This window comes from Drosophila erecta, unplaced genomic scaffold (assembly GCF_003286155.1).
Source record: "Drosophila erecta strain 14021-0224.00,06,07 unplaced genomic scaffold, DereRS2 tig00000092-arrow-pilon, whole genome shotgun sequence".
In the NCBI taxonomy this organism is placed as follows: domain Eukaryota; kingdom Metazoa; phylum Arthropoda; class Insecta; order Diptera; family Drosophilidae; genus Drosophila; species Drosophila erecta.
This window is the reverse complement of record NW_020825207.1, coordinates 15,614,266-15,634,200: the sequence shown is the minus strand read 5'-3', so window position 1 is coordinate 15,634,200 and position 19,935 is coordinate 15,614,266. Positions and strand designations below refer to the sequence as shown.

Genomic DNA, 19,935 nt, shown 5'->3' with positions numbered 1-19,935 from the left:
CTTCTTAATTTTCTCGCTACTTGTTGATTAGTTTTAAATGAGTTTTGCTGGCGGCAGTGCCTCACTTAACCCGATGCCATCCTAGCCGTTCACCGCCCTTCAGGCCCTGATTGATATTTACGCGCTTCGCCTGATTGAAGTGTAATCAGCAGGCAGTCAGTCAGCGATTCAGTCGCTCCTTCACTCAGTCAATCAATCGGAGGAGCTGCGGGCCATGTATTAGCAGATGAATGAAATGTAAGTGAGCAAATAGTAATTAAAATTGCGCCCATCAGCGCCAAGAAGGGCAAAAACAAAACAAAGCAGGGCGGCAGAGTACGCTCGAGGACACAAACAATATGCATTAGGGCTGAACGCAGTGGGGGAGTGGCAGAGTGGGCGGCGGAGTGGGCGGCGGAGCGGCAGAGGGAACGGGTCAAAGCACTCGGCTGTCTGATGGCAATGACGTTGACAGAGACGAGACACTAATGAAAATGCATAACCAGTTGCAGTTGCAGCAGCAGTCGCGGGAAAGCCGAAGCTCTAAGCAAGGGTATTGCTGCCGGGAAACTGTCAGTAGCCAGGAGGAGTTCTTACATGAGTATATTAATGCATTAGTGAGTATATATAAATATTATGCTAAATAAAAAGTTAGTCCTGCAAGTGTATTATGGTTATTATTATTCAGTAGTTACTTTCTGCAAAATATTATGGTTATTATTATTCAATTGTTATTTCTGCAAATATATTATGATTATTATTATTCAATAGTTATTTCTGCAAATATTATGGTTATTATTATTCAATAGTTACTTTCTGCAAATTTACTTTGAATATTACTATTCAAATTACAGTAAAAACACAACATATTCAGAATTTTAAATCAACAAACTTCCAAAAATGCATAAAATACAAAGCTAAAACACCCAAAGCTTTTTCTACAATCGTCAGCAGTTGAAGGACTCGGCCGGCAAAAAGGGCTGCAGCAAAAAGGAGTAACAGGATAATGAGAAATGCAGCGCAGCTGAAAGGAGTTAGCGACTGCAAAACAAATTGTGAAATGGGCAGCACAAAAGATGAAAGCGGCTCACTCATAAGTAGGGTGACACAAGTGGAAAGCGGGAGGGGCGGGAAAACCCACTGCACTCATCGTGTGTGTCTCTGTCTCTGTCTGACTTCTGACTCTGTCTCACTCACTCGCACCCTCCGATCCGGATTCTGAGTCTCCGTCCGGGCGTAAATCAAAGTGAAAAGCGTGCTAATTGCATTAAAAGCATATAAACAAAATGCAATGCAAGTGGCTGTGATAAATATAAAAAGCAACAGCCCAGCCCTGAAAGGCCTCGGAATGAATGTCACTGCATGTGGACTATACACATATCTCCCATCTCTTTCGGCTCCCTCCGTCCCTTTTCGGTGCCTTTTGTGCTGTGAAATTAAGCAAATATGCCCGAGCAAGGGGCAACAAAAATGGGAAAGCGGAAAAGTGCTGCAGATTCGAGTAAATTTGTTAGCTCAACGAAACCCTTTTCAGCTCTTGTTAGTGTTCCACTAATTTTATAGGGCGCCACAAAGTTGACCAATGAAGAGGGCGCCACAACGCCGCTCAAAACTCATCTGGGATAGCAAATCAGTTCCAAAATAGGGTGTTGTTATAAAAAGGACAGCAGAATAACTCCAGGAAATTATAATTCTAAGTAAAATAAAGTAATGTAAATGGAAATAAATGGGATACATGCATCGATCCTTGATTAATTTGAAGTAATCCCTTTACTATTGAGTTAGTTCGTTGAAATCTTTTCATTAAGAATACATTTAAAGCTAAAGCGCGAAATCACTGTTATTTTTCGGAATAAGGGGCGTATGCTTGATATTACAGAAGAGTATATTCCCTATTTCTTGGTACACAAACTAGAGCTCAAAGAACGAATCTGGCAATAAAGCAAACCCCAAGTCCCATGTTTGCTTGTATCCACGAAACTTATCAAAACATCCATGTGCTGCCTGCAGTTTCCCCAAGTCATTAGCCCGCCGTTAAAAAAGCAGTCTGGATAAGCAAGAACACAATATGAGCTGCTCACATTTATGGTCGGCGATACGAATGTTCTTAACTGCATTTACTCAGGCATCGTCTGAGGCTCGTAGCCCTGAACCCGGGAACCCGGGAAACCGGCCCTTTATAGCACCCAATCACGACTGGAATCGGAGGCACCGCCGCATGCGTAGCGAATTCAATCGTACAATGTGTTGATATATGACACGTAATCAAATGTTTAAGTGCATGGCACACGCATCGCCAAGTCAAGGAGGCCCCACCAGCCCTGCCACTCGGAAAATATGAGGGGCACAACCTATTGGAGTGGGTGGCAGGGTGCACTCAGCGTACACGCAGCAAATCCGACAAGTAAATATAATAACAATAAAATGAAGCAACGACATGAATGCCATCGCAGCGCCAAGGCGAGATATTATGACACTGCCAGCAACAATAAAAAAGTATGGCAGCGAAAAGAATGCCTGGCAAGGACAATTGCCGGCACGAATCTGTTCCCCGTTCTGGCTTTTCTGGTTCAGGTCAAGAGCGCTCACAATGGCTAAGGGGACACGAGGGCACGGCGCGGGAAAATTCAAGGGATGATTGCAAACACCTTTTACCCTGCAAGCCAAGTAAGCTACTTAAAAGTGTTTCATTCAGGCAAGTAAGTGTCATTGTTTAACAAAGCGATGTCAATTAAATAAATGTAATTATCCGAAAAGCAAGTACCAGCAGTCTCACCAATTTATACTCACTGAAGCGTGTCTTCCATGCGACCCAACGCGCACCACATCCAGGGTATTCTAGTAGAGGAGCAGAGGGCTCGAAAATATGTTGGCAGTCACTTCCTTGGGGCAGTGCCAACAATCAGGCAATCTAATTTGTTTTTTTTGCATTCTTTATTTCTTTAAAGACTTAATAACATTCATTATCCGCATATATTTTACGCTACACAGGGTTTTGGCTTAAGTTTTCTATGGTTGGATATGATTTCGCTAGTAATGGTCTTAGTCTAGGTAACATTTAACAATCTGTTCATCGTTGAAGAGAGAGAGAGATTTTCTCAGCAGAGATATGCCTTAAGTTGTGCGCCATACATTTAAGTGCAGCAAAATCATTCAATGTATATGAGGTGTTAATCATTCAAACAAACAGCACACATTCGATTTTGAAAAGGTTTCTTGAATAGGCAAATTATTCTTACGTCCTCCAACCAAAAGTTATAGATTTCGATGTGAAAATACGTACGTAATTATATGACAACAATATTAAAATGTTTTTACTTGTACCAAATGCCATATATTCTAGGATTTTGTTGGCTAAATTACTTTCTAAGCCTTATTTAAAATCCAGATCCTTAATCGAACATTTGTTATTTTCTTTCAATAGATTCAATGTGTACAGCTGTTATCCTTAAAATTAATAGCTTATGACTCTTAAGTTAGTTTCCTTAATTCTATGGCTTTGGCTACTGACTTGAGTTCATTTATACAGTTATGCGTTCCGTTGACAATATTTGACCGCCTCTTACTTTCAAAGCAATTTTTAGCCAACAACTTTGAGCATTTTCCCTTAGACGACAAGCAAAAAGGCCAAAGAGGAACAACGACATTTCAATGTTTCACTAATAATTGTGTAATATATAAATACAGTAAATTTACTGATATGTAGATATGTACATAGCATACACTAGTTAAGCGAGCCGCACACGCGGCGTATACTTGATGTGACAAAAATTGAAATATATACACAGAACTTAATGGGTCTTAGGCCGAGTAGCTGGCTCCACTGTTCATTTGCGTCCAGGTTAATTGTTATCTACGCTGAACAGCCTTCTCGCCTAATTGGCTAGACAGGCGGCTCTTGTTGATGTTGCTGCTGTGTTCCCTGTTGCTGCTGATGATGTTGCTTGTGAGGCTCCTGCTGCTGCCACGGCTGCCAGTGCTCCTCTGACGGCAACATCCCTGCCCAACTGCCGGTCGGAAGCTACACAGAAATGCTATTAAGACTGGCAGCGCGTAGAGGGAAATGCGTGCAATTGATTTGGAAGCTAATATGCGTGACCAGGGCACCGATGAGCCCCACATCGCCCCAAATGGCGCCACAGTTGCTCTACTTGCGCTGGACGAGGCTGCTGCTGCTGCTGCTGCAGCTGCGGCCGCTGAAGTTGCTGCAGCAGGGCGTCGGCTCTTCTTCAGTTGTTTGTCTAGTTTGCGGAATCAAAGAGGGTCGAAAGGTCAGAGGGGTTGGCAAATGGAAATGGAGAGCGGTGCGGTGGGTTGGCCACAACAGCGGCCCCAACTGTTGCTGATGTACTCGAACAAAATTGGTAATGGTATCTCAATTTGGCTTGAGTTAAGTTTAATCTTCCGATCCACCAAAAGCTGAATTCCTAATCTGATTATCTTAGTAACGAACAACACATTATTCGGCAAGTGGCCTTTAGTTGGTGGAATGCTTGAAACTAGTGTGCTGCATCCTTGTGCAGAACAACAAATACATTTTAATTGAATTGCCTTAGCCTAATGTAAGAAACGAGCAAGATATTTTGTTTATGAAATTTCTCAAAATGTGACTTCTCTAAGATTGAATTTAACAAAACTTGTTACTTGCAAAGGCTAAGAAATTATATGGTAAAAGGAAAAAGATTAATTTTGTAAAATCTTTAGGACAACTGCAACAGCTATTTCTCGGAGTGCACAGGCCTTGTTGACCAACTAACCGCCGGATGATTGATGATCACTCACCTTCGAGCGCGGACTGAGCCTTGTCCATGGAGTGACGGGACTTGGACATGACCGTCTCCCGCGACTCCAGCACCGGAATCCTCTGGTGCTTGTCGCTCTCCACGCTTTCCTCGTTGCTCTGCCAGTACACGGAGGAGATTTTGGCGACACACTGCAGTCGGATTATGGCCGGGAAATGCAAGAACGAACGAGCAGGGAAAACTTTCATCAAATCTGTGTACATTGATAAATGTGTGGGGGGCTGTGGGAATTGGGGACATCGGGACATGGCGGATTGGCCATCCTTTTGACGGCGTAGTAAAAATTTTATGCTTTCATTAACTCCCCCCGCTTTCACCCAAATAACCCAAAATGACCCGCATACATCTCCGCAGCACACACACAAGTATGCACACCACCACACCCTGCCTCACCACATATGCAAACGGACTGTGACCCACGCGGTGACCAAAAGTCGTTGCACAGTGGGTGCTCTAAGAACTCATGTGCTCAAATAATATATACTCATTCTTTTAAGCTTACGGAAATCGAAACAACGAGAAAGGAAGCAAGAAAAGCATTAATAATTTATTAAAAAAAGAATCTAATGTATCCCTACATGCTCCAATCAACAAAGATATATTTTTTTCATTTAGTATGATTTAGTTATAATTTAGCTATGAATTTTCCTATGAAAGTCGCACATGACTAAATCGATTCGGTTGTGTTGCTTTATATGATTGCAAATGTATGAATCTGCCTTAACTGCTTTAAAGCACCCATTTATATAAATTAAATTTATTCAGAAATGTGAGTACTAATTGGTGACTTCCTCTGGAACCACTGTGCATACTGGACATGTCATAAGAGCACTTCGTCTGCCGCCCGCGTTCGCATGAAATTTTGTGGCTTGTTCAACACACATTTGCACTCGTAGTGGTTTGGGTGGTTGGGTGGTGGGGTGGTGGGGTGGCTCGGTGGAGCGGATCAGCGGGATGCGATGGCCGGTGGGTGAGTAGCTGGCCAACTGGGTCCGAATGGATAATAATCAACATGAGCTGCCATGTTATATTGTCGCAAATTGAATCAGAGCAACAGTGCGCTGGCAAATATGTATGAAATGGATGGCTGATGAATGTATCAATTTTCAGTGCCCATGAGCGGCTTATCGCATATCCTGGAGAGGAACCTTGGTTGTGACCCTTAAATAGGGTGCATTTCACTTCTTATTAAATCGTAGACTTTTAAAAGTTTGCATTTTCTGTCTCAACTTTTTTATTCCCCTATTAACTCTTCAAGCTCCTGTCTCAAATATGTGTTCTACCAACTTACGCATTGTACATTTATCTAGACAATAGTATCATATCATGCTTGGAAATGAAAGGGCTTCCAACTTCATGGAGAAGCGGCGCTCTAACTTACCTTCAGTTTCATGTCGCCATGCTTGAAATGTCATTCTCTCACCCGGAACTGCAGGCCCAACCGGGCGACCTCCAGCCCCTCGCGACCCACAATCAGGGGTTCATAGGGTCGCAGCAGCGAGCGGTTCGCGTGCATCCCGTTAATCAGCCAGCTGAGATGGCAGACCGGCCTGGACGCCGCCGAAGTGCAATTGACGCGGACCATGTCGCCGATTTGGTAACGCGGCTGTCCGCCAGTGATTTGTGGTCCGTGCTTCGGGGTCACTGCAATGGCGGAAGAGGGCAGAGGGTTAGGATGAGGGGGTTACTCTGGGTTCAGGGAGTTCATTTGGCATTGGAACGTGGAAGGCAACTCAGACCAACTTTGGTTTTGGGTTTCCTAATCAGTTAGATTCATAATTTCGCATTAGTTTTAAACCATGTCTCAGATAATCAACGAGCAGCTTGGTAACTAATGGCCAATATCAATTTTGGAAATATATTCATGTATTGGTGTGCGAAGGTCTGTATTTGACCATATTAAATTATATATTTAATACTATTTTGCCAGCTTGGGTTTTGCTTTTTGCCATTTTAATTGTATTTGGTTCAGAGCCCAGCGTCTGAAAATTGAAAACAATAATGTCAGAACACAAAATCCCTTTCACTGAAATATAAGCCAATTGTTCTTCGCTAAAACCGAAAAGAAAAGCAAACAAAAAGGCATATCTGAAATGAAGTCGTAGTTGCCAAACAAGATTGATGCTTAATTGGGTTTTAGTTTTCAGCCAAATTCCATTCCCAGCTGTTAAGCGTGCGCTATCAGTTGTGCAATTAAATCAATTCCCATTCGCAACAAAGAGGAAATGCAAATGCAGTTTAGCTCAACAAAAAGGGAAAATAATATATATACAAAAATTTCGAAATGCATCTCCTCGGTGTGCAATCTTTGCACGTTACAGTCGCAATTGATTTGTATCTTTTTGCAGTTGTGTGCCTTTTGTAGGTCGCAGTGTTGGTCCTGGCCATGAAGTGCAGCTGCTGGACAGCTGGCGATGGAGGGCCAAGAGGTCGGAATCAAGGGGGTTGGAATCATGGAGGACAGAGCCATGTCTGTTGGCCCAACTGGCCAACTGCCAATTGGGCCAAAAACTGCGAAAATCGAACAAAACTAAAGCGAGTCTTCAATTAAACATAATCGATAGTCTCACATTGATGAAAAGTTAGGGAAATGAAAGGAAACTTGAACGTTTAGCGCACAAAAGAATATTTCTTTCCCACTTTTTCATCAGTTTCTTAATAATGGCAATAATGGCTCCCGGACTTTGCCAAATACGAACCAAAGAAGATTGAGAAAATCTATAAAGGTTACACTGTGAAGCAGTTTTGATGCTAAACCTTTTTTTTATTATTCAGATCTAACTGCACAAAACAAACATTTGTTGGCGAAAGTGTAAATTAATTTAAGTGCAGAAAAATGTAAATTGCATTACTCAGACCTAAAATATATTATATATATATCCCTCCAAAATAAAAGGTTTTAAAAAGTTATGATGCTTCATAAAGTCTGGAAATTTAATATTTTACCCATTAAAGTAGTGCAGTACATTTATTACCAGGTGACTTTGCTCATAGTAGTGTCCCGAATAAGGTCAAATTAAATTGCTTTTCCCTTCCTGGAAATTCTTTTGTGTTTTCTGCTACTTTTTCCCCCATTGTTCGGCTTAACCGAACTAAACTGCATAAATTATTATTTTCAGCGAATATTTTTACGCTCCCCTGACATTGATTAAGAGGTTGATATTTTGTGGCACTCCTTCTGCGATTTCCCCTTTAATATTTGCTTAACCGTTCCACACATTTTCCCCTGTCGTTGAGCTGGGCTGTTGTGCTCAGCTCCAGTATCAATTGGTAATAATTGCTGGGCATTTTTATTCTTCAGCCGCCATTGTCCGGCTTTGTTTGCCTCCGAGGTCCTTCAGACAAGGGATCAACATGGATCCAGTTTGTTTTGCTTGGCCGTGCCCACGGGTTTTTCTTTGTCCCGAACTTGGACGAACAATGGATTCAATTGAGCAACTGAAACAAATATCCAAGTAAATCGGATGCCTAAATAAACTAACCATTTTTCAGCATAATAGCTTTTTGGCCCACACATGCACACGAAAGGGTCAAGGGTGCGCAATTGGTTGAAAAGGATCGAGTTGATGAAACATTTAGCATTTATTCTGTGGATTGAAAGTTAAGCTCACCAACTTATTTTCTTGGAAAACGTCTTCTTTAATTATTAGTAAAAACATTTAATATGAAAAATAACTTCATTGTCAATATAAAATTTTGTTTCTAAATAAATAAAAATATAAACAAAGGTGAAATTAAAAAGTTGCGTTATATTTTTTAATGGTTAAGCGTTAATAGTTTAGATCAACAGAATTAACCTTTACGTCCAGTATATTCTACATGTGAAACTGAAGCTCTGACAGAGATTACGTTTAACCAATTTTCCCAACCGGATGCGGCCATCATATGCAGCTGAACGGGGACGACAGCATTTTCCGACCATTTCCTGCGCGTTTCCAACTGGGAAAGCCCCGTTTTCCTCACACACTCATTTTCAATTTCCGCGCGTACACTGCAATTATCGCATATGTTGGCTCCCCAGTTTATGCTGTCTAATCCAAGGAAGTGGGTCAAATGCATTTGGCAGAGAGAAAGGCATTTCCCCCTAATTGCATGCTATTATTTTGGCCACAATGCAGATAATGGAACCAATCTATAATTTTAAGTAATTCGACAATTCAAATGAGATTGCCAGCTCGCAATTTAATTGTACTAAATCCTCTTTTGATCTGTTCCTTTTCCATTTCCACTGTACCATATTTAGCCTCACTCTTTCGAATGCCTTATGATGGCAATAATTTTGATTTGATTTTTCCTGACCCAGAAGTTCATTAGGTTTATTAATCCGCAAATCGTCATAGTCATTATGGCTCTGATTTAATCCGCTTACATCTGAACCGAAGAGCGGCTTTCATAACGAACCCATGGGGAATAATTTCTCTTCCGATTTTTCTCCATTAAAGTCTAATCGGAATTGAGTAATTTCCAGCTGAAAACGGAAGCTCTGATTGGTGGACTTTCGCCCACCTCTCTCTACTCCTCAGTCGAGGAAATATTTAGTTAGCCTAATTATGCGATATACCAATTTTGATAGCCTTTCGCCGGAACAATCTCAACATTTCAGTGGACGGAAATGAGGTTGAAATTTACCGTTTCCAAGCAATTGTGCTGACTACGGTTCCCATTTGGATATTTGGGTCAGATGTGTCGATATCCTACGCACAAAATCCTCTTTCCGTATAAATGGATGATTATGCTTGGATTAACCTACCAGGCTTGTTTATGATTTGATAATCAGTGTGCGCTTATAATAGCTGCAAAGTTTGTTTAGTTACTTAATCAGTTTGAACTCTTGTACATGGGTTTCTTTCTGTCCCGATCCAATTTAAGCTTATCTTAAAGACCTCGGTAAAGAATCCAGCTCGTACTCCACTTTTATTCTAAGTTTTCATCCGCAGCAGTTTTTCATATTGCGTTCGGCCATATTTTTACGCCATGTTTGGTTGGATTGCGCAAAAATTTCAAATTAAGTTGCAGACTGGGCGAAAGAGAGGGAGGATGGCGAGCGAGGGAGAGAGAGATGGAGACCGAGTCTGGCGCTGTGCAAAAATCCCGAGCTGTAGTGAGCAACAGAATTGCATCACGTACATGGGCAATTTGCCAGTGGAATATATACAATACAAAGAACACACACACACATTAAAGCTCTGTGTCGACCAGGAAAAAGGATGGCCGAAATCCTTTCTCTCCCTTCACCTCACCATCTCTATCTCTGTTACCCTGAGCCCGCTGGCTTTTTTGGCACAGGTTTTCTCCTCGAGAATTTGTAAATCGCAGCGAGAAACAATGCTGGGCATAAACTAAATAAATGTGAAATATTTTATACATTTTCGCAGACGGTCAGGGACAGAGTGTTGCAAAGCGAGAGAGACAGAGGGGCTTGTGAGTGAAAGAGACAGCTATTGTTGCTCAATAACAGATTACTTTTCGTCGCTTAGTTCCCTTGCTGCAATTAATCTTAGCGCTTTTCCTCTCTCTCACTCCAAAATGTATCCATTCCGCTTTCGCCCTGCGTCCTCTCTTTCTCTGGCAAGTTTCTTTTGGCCACTTTCACTTACCCACAACAATCATGTCCTCGTGACCGGAAACCGTCTGAAACGAAGGCGCCTCGCCGGACACTTCGCAGCGATATCGGCCAGTTGACTGAAGGCTAACTGAGCGCAGGACAACGACCACGTCCGTCGAGTTTTGTAACTGCAAGAAAAACGCAAGGAAAATGGGGTCAATAAGCGCATATGAGTACTCAGTGGGACTTTTTTCTATGGAACAGAAACAGTATATTCTTAAACAGTAACTCTTAAATAGCTTTCATAATAGCTCAATTTTAATTCTAACGTTAAATACATACACATAGGCGATTTCCTCAACTAAAATATGGCTCCTGAGTAAATATTTGCCTCAGAGTGGGCATCTAAATAAAATTATATCCCTTCAATCCCTTCGAGTATATCCTTTTACATTACGAGTAAGGGGTGTAATTATATTATCATCTGTATTTGCCCCAAATTGTTTACAATATATCTATGCCTAACCTAACAAAGATATTTTTATGAATGTTTAACACCACGATGTAACTGCAAATCAACCTTTAACTTGTATTTTAATGTAAGTTAGGTGTTAAATATTAGATGCATTTTCCTAAATAGGACACAAAAATAATTGTCAATACAGGTAATCCAATAATAAACTCTTGATTAATATTAAACTTGAAATTTAATTAAGGTTATGCATCTTAAAAACAGTTATTCAAAATATCCAGCCTGAATTTGAGTTGGTTCTTGGAGCATCATCGTCGCCATCATCCGCGTCCTTTTCATGGTATTCATTCTCTTTGTGGACTCCCTCTTCATCTTCCTCCTCCGCTTCATAATTATCATTATCGCCATCATCCTCATCCTCTTCCTCATCAAGGATCACTTCGTTCAGGGACTCCAGCATCTCCCCCAGATCCTCGTCCTTCACGGGCATCACTTCATCTATAGATTCGGCAGTGGGCGAAACGTGGAAGCTGCGCATCGAATTTTCGAATTTAATGGCATCCTCGAGATGCAGGATGCTCCGGTTCTCCTTGATGCTTAAATTTCTCTCTATTGTATCGCTCTTGGGCTGGCGAATTTGGTCGGCGATCAAACGGACGACGTCCTCCTGATCGATGGGTGGCACCGACTCCTCCAGCGATTTCACCAATTTTGATTTCCTATTGCTCATTTTAAGCCCTGCCAAAATCGAATCAAATAATTTTCGTTTTCGGAAACTATATATTCCAAAATTTCAAACCTAACAATTATACCAGGGCATTCTACAAAAACTGATGGTTGAATCGGAAACTATTTTTCGCTCTTTTGACTAGCAAAAACGACAGGGCTCACCAAATAAAACTGATTGATGATCAATAAAAAAGGTTTTGTAAGTTTTATAAGCTATGTGGCATATTTAAAAGGCACTGAAATTATTACTTACCTCAACATCCACTCCCGGAAGCGGGAAAACCTGGCCCGGGGGCATGTCCCTGGGCACATAGCGGTAGAACTCGAAGCCATCCTTGTACCACTTGACCGAGTACAGTGACTCCCCGTCGAGATCGAACTTGCAGCCGAGCACGGCATCCTCGTGGCGCATAATGTGCTTGGGGATTTTGATTTCGGTCATTGTCAGGCATTCCACGGATTCTGTAAGACAAAAAGCGGAGGAGAGACAAAGGGTTATTTGCTTGAAATTCAGACGTGGTATGTGCCACTTTAATAGGTCCTTAGTCGTGGGCTGGTTTAGCGGTTTCAATGCCAGTGGCAGGACATAAATAACTTGCAGCAAGTGCATAAAAGTCAAGGAAATCGAAGGAAACGCCTCCCCACTCCGCCCCCCGGCTAGAACAATGCGCTTTTGTTTTGCCAACACAATGGTTAGTTGGCTGGGAGAGAAAGTGAACGCGACTAACTTGAGCAACGTGTCCTGGTTGGAAAGTTCTTTACCAGGCCAAGATGCTGCCTGGGTGCTGCTGCCTGGGTGGAAAAGCTCTTGGGCCTCGGCAAAATATAACTGAGTTCTCGAGACAATGCTGCAGAGAAATGAAAAGTTGCCAACTTATTTAACAGCCCAAGACAATGACGGAAAACTGTGTGTAGTACGCCCGCTCACAACTGGGAGGGCAATTTGGGTCACGCAAATCGAGATATGAAATTAATATTGCAGCTCTCAAATGAGCAGTGGTAAGTGGGGCAATCCGTGGCGGAGGAGTGGATTTTGCTGCCTAAGCCAACCCAAAGGAATATACTCCTACGATGTGCCAGTTTCTGTATCTATGCGGGTTGAAAGGCTGCTTTAAAATGATTCCAAGCATAGGTAAGGGTAAGAAAAATCCTTATTATTCCTTTCTATATATTCTATGAAATTAGTTATTTCATCAGAAGGAGTAGAAACTAAACGAACGAAGTAAATATTTCGTAAAATAAAGCTAGTATGTAACATTCATAAAATAAGGTATACAACCATAAAATGCAAAGTTAACGTGTGTTTAATTGTGTTTTTTGCAAGAAGTCATTACCGAAACAGTCATCGAATAGAATTAATTCCTTATTTTTAAAGGCTTAGCTCTACTTACTCTCAATTTGAATGTCTTGCGTCACAAGGGACAGAAGGGGAAACAACTTTACTAATTCCTCACTAATATAATTCTCAATCCAATTTGAACAATAATATATAACTCGGAACACCATGTTGGAGCTCAATCAAAGCCAAGGTAAACAAATATTCTCGCTGTCAAATCAGAAATAGAACTCAAAGAAAATCCCACACTTAACCTTAAGTCCGTCAACAGCTTTCTAAGTTTATTTTTGGACGGGCTCACAAATAACAAAGCAATATTGTTTAAAAATACAAGTGTTGCCGGGTGGAAGACAAGAATGACGTGTGCCCAATGTAAGTGCACAGTTTTGTTACCCATTAGAACGAGGCATTATGCGCTTTTCAAGGGTATCTTCTATACATGTACTTGATGGACTGTAATTGTTAAAAAAACCAATGTTTCCAAGCTAAAAAAAAAGGCAAAATAAGGCGAATAATTATTAAAAGTCACCAAAGTATTTGCAAACACAGTGTCTACCTTTGTTTGGTCCTTAAGGAGATTATAAGGTTTTTATCAGTTCTTGAACTAGCTAAACATTTTGTGATGGCGTTTTTACAGGGTACTAAATGCTTTGAGCTCGGTCAGTGTTCCGATTTCATGCTTTTTGTGGTCGTTAAACCAACGTAGCGACAAACAAACAAACAGAAAGCACAATGCATAAAGGCAGAAAAAAGAGGAACCGCCGCCATTGAAGCCGATGACGATGTGGATGATGATGGGGCAAGTGCTGGGCTGCCGGGAAGAGGGCGTGGTGCTGTTGCTGGTGCCACGCCCTCCCGCGGGCTTTGCCCCTTTGAGTGCATTTCCGCTTTGCGGCGGCGGCGCCGTTTGAGTTCTTTTTTTTCCGGCCGGTGCGTGGCTCCGCTTTGGCGGACACTTTGTGCAATCTACGAATGTATTTCGCCTGTGTATGTGCGGCTTAAGTATAATTTAGCATTTTGCACTCTCCAGTAGTTTGTTTACTGCTGCTCCGTTGGCGGTAGACAAACAAAGTGCGTTGCCAAAAGGTTTCCATCGCACAAAGGACCGCTGGCACTGGAAGCCTCCTCTGTGCTCCTTTTTCTTCGCGAAATAAGAGAATTTTTAAGGAACCGCTATGAAAACATCCTTGAGGCACAACAAAGTTCTAAGAAGCTTAAGCCGGCCAGCGACTTTAAGAATTTTCATTTCAAGCTCATTTTTGAGGCACTATGAAATTTACAAGGAAGTTATTGCCAACGCTTTGGTTTCATGGTGTGTTGTATGGTTCCATAATATTCCAGTAAATGTATTTTTAAACTTAATGTGTTATATCAACCATAACACTTTCTGATCCCACACCTTAACCAAATTACCCGATTTCCGATTGCCGCGTTGCCAATTTCGGGCCATTTGTTATTTCAAACTATTACTCCATTGCAAATTGCTCGATATGAAGGCTTGTTATTCATTTCTTATATTTGGTTGGCTCTTGAAAGTTCTTTGGGTTTCAATAATTTGTTTATTTTGCAGCTTTCAGTGGGACGATCGCTCGGAGTGATATAGCAAATTGCGTTTTTGATCACAGTCCAATTTGTGTTTTACATGAGGATTGCGGTTTCACGCTGAATAGCAAATGCTTATTAGACTTGCATAAAAAGTTTATTTATCATGAAACTCAAGCGAGTGGGTACAAGTAGATATATAAAAATTAAGCAATGTGTAATTATTATATGTATTTATAGCTTTAGAATCATTTATAAGCGGACCTTGTCCAACGGATAAAAAACGGTGCCCATACAAAGTTTATTTACCAGGCAAAACTTTTGATAATGCTTCCAAATAAAATCAGCATAAAAAATACCATTACGCACAAAAATAATTTTAAAAATCGTAGTAAAAATACGTATCGAAATTGTCAAAATCGAACGTTCAAAAGATTTTCCCAAAACAAGATTTATGATTGTCGGTTTGCTTTGGTGTCTGCATCAACCGTTTTTAAACGGTATTCTAAAGTACTAAACTATTTTTTTAGGTAAACAGTTTGATTTGGCAAATATCAGTTATCTCAATTTCGACCAGCCACTAACTAACTTAACTTAACTTTAACCTTAAGACCAAATATCAATTTTAGATATGGTATTTTTCGTCACTAGTGTTTAGCTGGTGTTTTTGTTTGATTTTTAATTGCCCAAAACTGTGCGTTGCTATTGAAAATGTTCAAGTGCGCAATTGTAGGCCTTCAGCAGCTAATTAATAAGGCAGAAATTGGAAAGTTTTGTCATTTAACTTAATTGAGAAAAGCCAATGCCAGAAAGCCAAGTTAGAATTGTGCGCCTGGCACAGCCGGAAAGTTTTCCATTTGATGTCGTGTAAACGTCATAGATATGGCCGAAAAGGATCACTCAGTACTTTCTTCGGCTCACCTTAAAACGAACCGTCACAGACAAAAGTTTGCTACTTAATTATTGTTGATTTTTAAATGATTTCATTTGCCACCCGAGGGCAACAAATGTCAACCGCAGACAAAAGTTACCCGCCTCCATTTACCGAAATGAGTTTCTTTTTGGGGTTTAGTTGTGCTCGAAATCTAATTCAATGTTGGGGCAGCCGAAAATTGCTGGGGATGGGTGTCAAGTGCAGAACTTTACTGCCAAAGTTTAGCTTTGCATATCATTATGGCTTTCTGATGGGGTGAGCCATGTCCTTAGTCGCCTAAATATTGTGCCAGGGGGTGCTCTTCATAGTAACTAATGAACTTTTCAAAGTTTGGGGCGGTCGATTTTAAAGATGGAACTAGTGGGGCAATTGATCTGGGACGGTTGATGAATTTGCAGAAAAGCCAGGCCAATTAAATTCATCTGTATGCAGAAATTATCTTTTTTTAATTGACAGTTTCCTATCGAACAAACATATAACCAATTATTTGAAGGGGTGTGATGGAAAATTTAAAATAGAATTTTTTGATGTGCTCCTATCTTTGTCACAAATACTTAACGCTATATGCAATTTTGCTGGAAAATAACACAAAAAACAAAGATACAACAGAAATAATATTTGACAGAGAACCCATTTTGTAGTCAAATGACGAGGATACTAACTCACTCAAGCGGATTGGTTACACAATGCAAACATTGTGTATCAATCTCGGCACTTGTTTCCCCTTGATCATTCGGAAAATAAGTCCGGAAAATTCAGTGCAAGCAATCGCAATTTTCAATTCACATCTGACTGTCACATGAGCTCAACCCAGCTCAGCCTGGATTCCACTCCCCTATTTCACTCCGCCTATCAATGAAGCTGCACAGGCAAATGCAAAATGCAATTAATTTTATTAGAGTCCATTGAAAAATCGGGCCACAAAAGGGAGACCATTGTGCGGAAGGCTGCCAAGCCAAGAATTTACGGCCCGGCCAAGGCTTCACTTACAATGCAAATTTTTCCAGTCAGCCCGGAGGAGACAAGGAAATTATGATGCGGCTGGGTTCGAGAGCTTACTCATGGCTTTTCAGGGGTTGTGGGCGGGGCTGCGGAACCGCCTGCCTTGAGCAAATAAAGATGTTTTTCCAATGTTTTGCAGACGCCAGCAGCGTCAATACGCATCAATCCCCGCCTGCATCCTCCGCAGATTCGCCATAACCACTCCTCCCAGCCAAGTCAGACGCCTAGAACGTGCTTAATCTGCAATCAGAGCCGGAAGTTGGTCTCCCCCTCTTAAGCCTGCTCCTCCCGTTGCCCGTCTGTCTTTGTGTCTAGTTTAGAGTCCGGTCCCCTCTTTATTTCAGTTGCAGTCTCAGCGCGACGCGATACCCTCAGAAAGGGTGTTCCGATTTGAGCCCCGAGGTTATCCTTCTTCATTAATGCATATAATTACTTATAATACTGGATGCTTCTACTAAATATGCATTCCCTTTATACTATGTATGGATATATACTCGTATTTGGCTGCATGTGAGCATCGCTTAATGCCTCGAAAGCAGATCATTGTTATCCGATCCTTTTCCCCTTTAAAGTATCTCAAGAGTATTAAATTCTTCGCTGCGCTTAACGTTTTCCACTTCCCTTTGACGACTAGTGCATCCTCGTTGTCCCGGTCGTTGTCATTGCAGTCGGAAAACGGGAGCACGTCTGCCACTCCCCCTGGGCGGCCCAACGCCCCTTTTAACCCCTTCTGGCCACCAAAGCCAACAGCTCCCAGTTGTCAGCTCAGCTCAGCTCAGCTCAACTCAGTTCAGTTCAGTTTTTGCTGCATTGCAGGCGCACTTTCATTTGCATATTTCGCAAAAAGAAAGAAAACAGGAGGGAAAACAAAAAATATATGGCATAACGTAAGGGGAAAGATGAGAGATGCTAAAAACTTGGCAACAATCGATCGAGTCCCATTGAGTCTGTTTCTTGTTAGCTGGTTAATCGCAGGGCGCATGAAGTCAAAAGTTGCGATATCGACTTGACTCAAAAGAATTTTGTGACAAAACTTGTGGCTGTCATTTGTCAGCGAGGTGAATACTGCTGTATGGATTACAAACATAATACTTCGGCTTTTGTGTGTCAACAGATGCATTCATTTTGCAGGGGTTATATTATTCCATATAATTACCCCCAATTGAGTTGGTCAGCAAACCGAAATAATCATGGCAAGCTAGGTCGTCCATCAAAGGGACATGCATAATGCACTTTATTTTCTTTAATTAGGAAATCAATTAAATTACTTCACCCAGTCACAGCTGGAATAATATAATTAAAGTTCACTTCGCCTGACAAGCGCAATAATGTCAAAGATGTCAGTGCAAGAGTCGCCAATTATGCCTCATACGAGTATGCATACCCGTACATATAAATAAACACACGAACTTGAATCATTAATCATGGTACTGATTGCCAAAATATCATTATAATTTAATTAACAAAGAATGCCTGCATATGTTTTAAATAAAATGTCAAATTGCTGTCATACATCTGTAATATAATTACGAATAGACATGTATAGGCCAAATTCATAGGAGTAACTCAGCCTTTTCACTATTCATGCTGATGGCCAATAAGCCGACACGTAAGCCGACAATCTGTTCGCACCTCCCTACTTGGACCCTCGATGGGCCCTCAAGAACACTTTAACTCAGCCTAATCGCTGGAAAAGGCACTTAATAATCCTTATAGGTATTTATGACGGCCCAGCCAGCGGAGCGAAATCTTTAATAAACTCCACTCGAAGGAACCTCGAGTGTTTGGCGTCTGCAGGAACTTTCATTAACTGAATCGAAGGGGATATCGGAGGATATGGGAAGTGTGAGAGGGGAGTGCGTGTCGCTCCACATTAGTTTCATGTGCTGCCAATGAATGTGTACTTGCCTCGGACATCGCTGCTCGGTCTTTGTTAGTTACAATTTGGCCAGAAGTGTACGCCACGTTAACTTAATTTCATTATTTGCTGCTCGCTCCCAGTTTTCCCCAATTTTTTCCCCTTGTGCGGCATGCGTACGTGACCCCATAATAGGAAAATAAGATTTCTATCTATAATTCAGGCAGCGCTTGCTCAAACCCAAGTCGGCTAAGTGCCCGCAAATAATAATCATTTCAGTTTCCCCCGTTTGTCTAGACAGAAATTGTATTTGTCAGTCATTATTATAACTTCGCTGCGCTGTCGCAATTGAGCGTGGAAGGAAAGCTAAGTTAAATAGTAAACACGGATCTGCCGCAGTAACTTTTTTGCTTTGACAACCCTGCCGCAAAGGGAAGCGGAAACGGAAATGGCAGAAAAAAACTTGAGCATGTTTATTTATTTAATTAAATGCGGCAGCAGAAAAGTTTCACTGGTGTTTTCTATACATACATATATATATTTTTTGTTTTTTGCTCTGCCACTCGGCAATCAAGCTAATTAAGTTGAAGGTTTTCGCACACACACAAAAAATTAATATTAATAAAATATATTAATTGCGGTGGGCGCCAATAAAGGATGTGCAAGTGAATTTAATTTATGGTTCAGTCATCCGCAAGTTTCATTAGCTGTATTAATTGGGAGTCATTCAAACTGATATTCTTGTTCAGCAAAAACTAGAACTATTTTCCGCTGCATGGAAAAGAATTGGCCGTTTTAAATTGTGGTCAGTTATAAAAGTATTGCTAACTTCCCGCTGCAAACTATAATAAATTCGCTCATTCTAACCCCTTTATCATTTGAGGAGCATATTTAGGGCCCTAAGTAAGCCCCAATCGACATCTTCATTATCCCCGCAAATCAAAAGTCTTTCGCCGATTCTCCCTTCTTGTGGTTAAGCGCGCCTTTCGCTTGTTCTCCAGTTAATTTTGTTTAGTTTTTGCTCAGCAGTTTGTTGAACTTAATTAAAAATAAATAAGGGGCGGTGGTGGCAGTAGCCACTCGCTGTTTATTAAAGGCTTTGCGGGGTCTTGGGAGCTGTTGGGATTCTCAGGAAGGATTTATCTCCGCGACCTGACAGCCTTGACTTTGCGCATGACTTTCTGAACTCAAGAAAGTCTTGACAGGCTTTCGCGTATCGATTATTAAATGAATTCCAAATAAGTTAAGTGAAACACGTGGTTATGAATTGCGTGTAGGGGCAACAAATGTGTAATTTTCCCGGTTTAACAAAAGCTTTCAACTTACCGAAACACAGCTGGAGCAGCAAAAAGAAGAGGACGCCATAGGCTAATGAATATCGACAGTTTGCTGCAGGATCCATGCTGTGTTTTCCTTTAGTGCTCTGCGTTTTCCTGCTAGTTTTCTTCTGCTGAAATTTTAGTTTTTCAATTTGTTGCGGAATTTTCGGTTATTTTTCTTGTCCATGCTCGCGCTTTTCTATGTTTGCCTTTGCTTCGTTTGCGTTTTCTTCTTGTCTCATTTGTGCAATGCAATAAATTTTCCTTGACCGCCAACGAGGGAAAGCGTCAACCAATTGCTTTTCTTGTTGTTTTGCTTGTCGCAGTCGCAGTCGTTGGCTTATTTATATTTATTTTCCATGAGCTCGTTGCTATTTGCTTTTCCTATTAAGCATTCGCCCACACAGAGACATCTAT

At 41.2% G+C, this 19,935-nt stretch overlaps 3 protein-coding genes across 3 annotated transcripts; 1 reads left to right on the top strand and 2 right to left on the bottom strand.

Annotated features, from left to right (window-relative positions):
- Nucleotides 1-3,739: 3,739 nt before the first annotated feature.
- LOC6549570 lies at nucleotides 3,740-19,835 on the bottom strand. The gene is given in 6 exon segments (XM_026980954.1): nucleotides 3,740-4,220; nucleotides 4,762-4,912; nucleotides 6,163-6,425; nucleotides 10,379-10,514; nucleotides 11,781-11,989; nucleotides 19,526-19,835. Coding segments are annotated over 6 exon segments (1,227 nt in total). The 5' UTR covers nucleotides 19,602-19,835; the 3' UTR covers nucleotides 3,740-3,828.
- LOC26527028 (glutamic acid-rich protein) lies at nucleotides 11,026-11,615 on the bottom strand. Its single transcript, XM_015157414.2, has one exon. It carries the CDS (start codon nucleotides 11,526-11,528, stop codon nucleotides 11,067-11,069), a length of 462 nt encoding a protein of 153 aa, XP_015012900.1. The 5' UTR covers nucleotides 11,529-11,615; the 3' UTR covers nucleotides 11,026-11,066.
- On the top strand, nucleotides 14,339-14,766 carry LOC113564325. Its single transcript, XM_026980955.1, has 3 exons — nucleotides 14,339-14,384; nucleotides 14,434-14,586; nucleotides 14,646-14,766. Exons 1-3 carry the CDS (start codon nucleotides 14,354-14,356, stop codon nucleotides 14,744-14,746), a joined length of 285 nt encoding a protein of 94 aa, XP_026836756.1. The 5' UTR covers nucleotides 14,339-14,353; the 3' UTR covers nucleotides 14,747-14,766.
- Nucleotides 19,836-19,935: the final 100 nt, after the last annotated feature.